Source organism: Neophocaena asiaeorientalis, unplaced genomic scaffold, assembly GCF_003031525.2.
Source record: "Neophocaena asiaeorientalis asiaeorientalis breed wild unplaced genomic scaffold, Neophocaena_asiaeorientalis_V1.1 scaffold7, whole genome shotgun sequence".
Lineage (NCBI taxonomy): Eukaryota > Metazoa > Chordata > Mammalia > Artiodactyla > Phocoenidae > Neophocaena > Neophocaena asiaeorientalis.
This window is the reverse complement of record NW_020185337.1, coordinates 15,280,138-15,286,337: the sequence shown is the minus strand read 5'-3', so window position 1 is coordinate 15,286,337 and position 6,200 is coordinate 15,280,138. Positions and strand designations below refer to the sequence as shown.

The 6,200-nt window shown below is 50.4% G+C and overlaps 1 protein-coding gene across 1 annotated transcript; it reads left to right on the top strand.

The window, feature by feature from the left end:
* Window positions 1–2,390: 2,390 nt before the first annotated feature.
* On the top strand, window positions 2,391–4,565 carry ATOH1 (atonal bHLH transcription factor 1). The gene has a single exon (XM_024736225.1). The coding sequence runs from the start codon at window positions 2,518–2,520 to the stop codon at window positions 3,574–3,576; it is 1,059 nt and encodes a 352-aa protein (XP_024591993.1). The 5' UTR covers window positions 2,391–2,517; the 3' UTR covers window positions 3,577–4,565.
* Window positions 4,566–6,200: the final 1,635 nt, after the last annotated feature.

Here is a 6,200-nt window from a genome sequence, read left to right as displayed (position 1 = left end):
ATTCAAAATCCCCAAATCAAAATTACAGTTTTTTCCATTTCCATTTTTTTTTTTTTTTTTTTTGCGGTACGTGGGCCTCTCACTGTTGTGGCCGCGCAGGCTCAGCGGCCATGGCTCACGGGCCTAGCCGCTCCGCGGCATGTGGGATCTTCCCGGACCGGGGCACGAACCCGTGTCTCCTGCATCGGCAGGCGGACTCTCATCCACTGCGCAACCAGGGAAGCCCCCACAAACGCTTATTTTTTTCATTAGTCCTTCTGTACGTAACTAATCCAGCTCTCCACACACAGAGAAGCCCTCCTCCTTCTGCTTAAACTGCCATACCCTATACTCAGGGGCTTCTGCCACCATCCAGCCCCTACAAACACATTACGTAGTGTTTGACATCCCGTGACAGGAAGCCTCTGCAGAGACACCCTCTTCATGCTACCCTGGCTCCAATCCCATGCACTGGGCCGCGTGTTCCACCCCCAGCTCAGATGCCTAGCTTCCTCTGCCCACCTGATGGAAAAGGGAGGGTGAAGAAAAAGAGCTTCCTGTTTATTCTCAGGCCAAAAGAAATGTATTTCACCATGAACAACACACACACAGAGTCCATCTAACACACACACAGAGTCTATCTCCATAAAGCTATAGAAGATATATATATAGTCTATCCAAAACTAAATCCAGTCTAGTCCCAGAGATTCTTTTGCCCAAGGAGTTCTAAATGGCAGGTTAGATCAAGTCCCTGCGAATACTAGCAAGAACAACTTTTCAGTCGTTTCTGGGCACTGCAAAACCAGGTTCCACGGAGCTCTCTCTGCTGGCGTTTCTTTATCTTGTCCACAGGACGAAACTCCTTTAGGGACGGCAGCCACCGCTAGTGCTAGGCACTAGCACCGGCGGGTAGCGTCCCACTGCCGCGCCGCAGGTAAGGTGCAGGAGAGCGTCCCGAGGCGGAGCGGGGTTGGGCGCCAGCAAGTGCGTGCCCGGGGCCAGGGCGTTTCTGATTGGCTTTTTGCTGTGACTCCCCCAGCTCCCCCCCTCCCCTGCAGGCGCGGGAGGAGGGTGGTGCTCCCTCGGGAGACCGCGTCCCAGCTTCGTCCAGGACCTCCCGGGTTTCAGCGCTCCGGCCGGTGGCCATGGCGGGGCGGGGGTCGGGGGGTGGGGAGTGACGGCGGGGAGAGCACACCCTAACTGATCAGATCTGGGGTGGAGGGAGTTAGGCTGTGGTTTCTCAGCGTTTGCCGGAGAAGCCTCGCGCCGTATTAAACCTGGGGCTCCTGAGTCAGAAGGGTAGGTAACTCCGGACTTCTGTACCTTGAGAGTGTTCAGTCAGAATTGACTGGAACGCAGGTGCTTTTCCTTTTTCTTTAGGCACCCTCCCATTGCTCCGCATTTAGTAAGGAGTCTTACCGTGGTTGCTGGAACTGTAGAATATCCCTGCCCTAACACTACTCAGCGGAGAGTTTCTTGCAGATTACTATCCTAGTTGGCCGCAGGGAGCTGGGAAAAGGGGACGGAGGGAATTTGGGGGCGAGGGGGTCTGGAATTTGGTACATTCTATAACTGTACCAGAGCTTTACTTTTCGTCAAGAAAAGGACTACATAAAGTCGATCTAGAGCGAGAGATGAAAAATGAGAAACGTATTCGGAGACAGCATTTTTTTAAAAAAATTCTAACATTGATTTTAAATGGTGGACGTCATTTAGCAATTATATATCTATGAACACGTAGATTATGAAAGATTTTTATATACATTCATGTATTATATGCATGCACATACAAGTATACGTAATGTCATATTATATACGAGAGATTTTAAATGTGTGGGCACAAACGGTGGGAGCTGCGATCCCAGCTTGAAGACAGCAAAGGGCAGGCGCGCTTCAATCCTCTCCCCGAGGGCCCTCCTCACGCCAGGTGCGTCCAGCCTCGCCTGGAGCCGCTCGCCCGCCCGCGGCCGCGCACTTCTGACCCGAATCGACTCGGCCTCCAGCCAAGAGTCCGCTCCGCATCCGCTCCCGCACTCCAGCAACTGGCGGGAGTGATACAACACCGGAGTCAAATTACAACCCGCAATTAACATATGAATTTACGAACGAAAAAGAAAGGAGCAGGGAAGAAAGAAAAAAAAAAAAAAAAAAAAAAAAAAAAAACCCTAGAGCGGGCGCCCGAACGCACGGTTAGCAGGAACTTTTCCCCGGGTGTAAAAACTCTTTGATTGGCTGCTCGCACGCGCCTGCCCGCGCCCTCCATTGGCTGAGCAGACACGCGACCGGCGCGAGGAGGGGGCTGGGAGAGGAGCGGGGGGAGACACACTGGCGCGTGCCGCTTTTTAAAGGGGCGCAGCGCCTTCAGCAACCGGAGAAGCTTCGTTGCACGCGACCTGGTGTGTGATCTCCGAGTGGGTGGGGGAGGGTTGAGGAGGAAAAAAAATAAGACATTGCAGTAGAGACCTGGGAAGGGTTTTTTTGTTGAGCTTGTTTGCCAGCGGCTCCTCCAACCCTGCGCCTCCGAGCTTCTGCAGTGCAATGTCCCGCCTGCTGCATGCACAAGAGTGGGCTGAAGTGAAGGAGCTGGGGGACCACCACCGCCATCCCCAGCCGCACCACCTCCCGCAGCCGCCGCCATCACAGCCACCTGCGACCCTGCAGACGAGAGAGCATCCGGTCTATCCGGCCGAGCTGTCCCTCCTGGACAGCACCGACCCACGCGCCTGGCTGGCTCCCACTTTGCAGGGCATCTGCACGGCACGCGCCGCCCAGTACTTGCTCCATTCCCCAGAGCTGGGTGCCTCCGAGGCCGCGGCGCCCCGGGACGAGGCGGACGGCCGGGCAGAGCTGGTGAGAAGGAGCGGCGGCAGTGGCAGCAGCAAGAGCCCGGGGCCCGTGAAAGTGCGGGAACAGCTGTGCAAGCTGAAAGGCGGGGTGGTGGTAGACGAGCTGGGCTGCAGCCGCCAGCGCGCCCCTTCCAGCAAACAGGTGAACGGGGTGCAGAAGCAAAGGAGGCTAGCGGCCAACGCCAGGGAGCGACGCAGGATGCACGGGTTGAACCACGCCTTCGACCAGCTTCGCAACGTTATCCCGTCCTTCAACAACGACAAGAAGCTGTCCAAGTACGAGACCCTGCAGATGGCCCAGATCTACATTAACGCCTTGTCCGAGCTGCTTCAAACGCCCAGCGGCGGGGACCAGCCGCCGCCGCCGCCAGCATCATGCAAGAGCGGACACCACCAACTTCGCGCCGCCGTCCCCTACGAAGCAGGCGCGGGCACCGCGACCGCGGCGGGGACGCCGCCAGCCTCGGGAGTGGGGCAGCGGCCGACCCCGCCCGGAAGCTGCCGGACTCGCTTTTCGGCCCCGGCCTCCGCTGGAGGATACTCGATGCAGCTGGAAGCTCTGCACTTCTCGACTTTCGAGGACAGCGCCCTGACGGCGATGATGGCGCAAAAGAACTTGTCGCCTTCGCTGCCTGGGGGCATCCTGCAGCCAGTGCAGGAAGAAAGTAGCAAAACTTCGCCGCGGTCCCACAGAAGCGACGGAGAGTTTTCCCCCCATTCCCATTACAGTGACTCGGATGAGGCAAGTTAGGAAGGTGACAGAAACCCGGAAAACTGAGACAGAAACAAAATCACCCTTTCCCAGGGCGCGGAAAGCCCCACGGGCAAAGATCCCCGCACCCTTTTAAATTTTGCTAAGCGATGGTCGTTGTTTAGCAACGGCTTGGCTTCAGATGGCAGCTACATTTGATGGTTTGCAAAAGCCGCCGCTGTTCCAAACTCCCTATCGTCCATATTGTTCAGTGAAAGCTTGCTGTTAAAGTTGGGTTCTTTCCTCCCACAGTCGGCTCCCCTTGTAGAGAGATATGGTATAATTATATGTACTCATACATAGCATCATTATTCTAGTTCCCTGCTGCCAATACGCTGCTAAAACGTCGCATCTTCTTCTCTGTCACTGGTTTGTGTTTGATTTATTTTATACCCTGGGCATCCATCCCTGTGTGTTGCGCGCACTCACGTGTGGGAGAGTGAGTATTCCGAGGTTGTCTCCCAAAATGCATTATGAAACGCAAAGTTAATGCTTCCAAAGTGGATAACTTTTGACTATGGAACTGTCAGAAAGCAATGAACTTTGAGGTTTCTATATCGTATAAACATACCCAGTATGTATATCGGACCGCGAGAACCTTGGCGTCTTTTAGGAAACTTGGCGCACGCACTTTATCAGCCGCTACTGCTGTGGCTCTGGGACAAACTCAACTGCCAATTGCAGACCAGTTTTGTTTCTGTTTTTTAAACACGGCCACTTACCCTTAAGCTCTTTGCAAATGTTTGTTTTTAAAAATTAAATAAAAAAACCACATCTAGTAGTGTCAAAAGCATTTGGTCAATTTTATTCTGCTTTGTTAATATTAGAAAACTTATTTATTATTGAGTGTTTGCTACCATTTCTACTTATCTCGATTCGTTTTTTTTTACATTTTCTACTCGAGATCATTTTATTTTAATTTAGCAAAGCCAACTGCCATTGTTTTATGTATTCCTTTTGCAAATGATAAAAATAAACGTGAAAATAACTTCTATTTGTCACTTACTTATTTCATTCTAATATAAGCATTAAAAAGTTTAAAATGACCTTGAAGATTTGGATTGTCTTCTATTAAATGCAAATTTGTGTGACCCAAGAGTTTTGAAGAAAAATTCCGTTACAGACCTTGTGCCTTCACACAGTACCAGAAATCCTATATAGAAAAGTGTTTAAGTCAATAATTAAATTGTGAGGTAAAACCTTTCCCAAACTTGCAGTACAATTGTGCCTCTAGAATCTCTCCAGGATCTTTCCATGCTTCCTTATTCCATTCCCAACAATTCCTGCAAGAAATTGAGATCTCTTAGGATCTAGCCAGGGGTAGTGAACTTTACCAGGATTAGCTATTTCACTTCATAAAAACTTTAGCCAGGCTGAAAGCTTTTCTTGTAGTTCAAATACACAACACAAGCTTTCTCTCCTTTCCTCCCTCTGTCTCTCACTTTCTCTCCTCTTTCTGGGGGGAGTGAGAGAGGCAGGGAGAGGAAAAGAGAACAATGGAAAAGAACTTGAGGGGAAAGGGGTATCGAGGCTCATTGATTCAATGAGCAGTTGTCCTAGGAAATCAATTTCCTGCAGTTGTCCTAGGAAATCATTGAGCTACACTTTTTTTTTTCTTTCCAAACAATTCTGCTTCTTCCAATGAAGATGATGTTTGCTTTAATTTTGTCCTTCTGACTTAATGCCTATGTAGAAAACATTTTTGAGTCGGTCACAGAAACTAACAGTGCGCTCACTCTCACCTCAGGATCCTCAGGAAAAGTATATTCTGGTTCTCAGGATCATGATTTTGAAAAAGCCAATACAGCGCGTGTATGGGAGAGATCAGAAAGCAGACCTTTAAAAATGTTTTTGGCAAACGTGAGAGTAAAACTATTTGTTAAACTAAAGGTTGGCCGAATTTCCACTGGCTAAACTTCGCTGGATTTGAGAGGTTGATTTTAAGCTAAATCCTTTGTATTTTGTGTCTACACTGAGGTAACAAATTGCGAGAACAGGGAAGCGGGGTGGGGGGAGGGCGCAGCGAGAGAGGGTTAGTTTAATTGCTCCTGCGTCCTCTTCTCCCCGCCAGCATCTTGAAAAAAAGGAGAGCGCCACAAACTGGGTTTGTGGAAAAAGTAATGGGTGAGGGAGTACAGTTCTGGTCTTGAGCAGGGAACCGAGGAAGAAGCTATTTGCTGACCACCTAGGGATCCATGGCTTTCACCTGAAGCCGAGGACCAAGGGAAGCCAGAGCCTCCGCCAGCACTCTGCGAGAGGTGAGCGGCGGCTCGTGACGCTTTCCAGGGGCAGAAACAATGCACCTGTCCCCTAGATAACCTTTTGCACCCGGCAATGAGTTTGCCGTGCTCCCGATAAATATCAGGAATCTTCGGGCTGCTGAATAAATCAAGCGATTGCTTCTAACACATTTCCATTTCGTTCTCAATAAGCAGACTCAACAGGCATGGACATACAGCAACCTTGCAGAATGTGCACACACATATTTTTTTATAGTTATTTGGCTTGGTTTGTTTGCGTGTATGTGTGGATAGAAAGAGAGAAGAGGACCTAGAATGCTTTTACAACTGTTATGAATGAGTAGGGGAAGGACAGGACTAAGAAAAATAAAGCTGCGATATTGT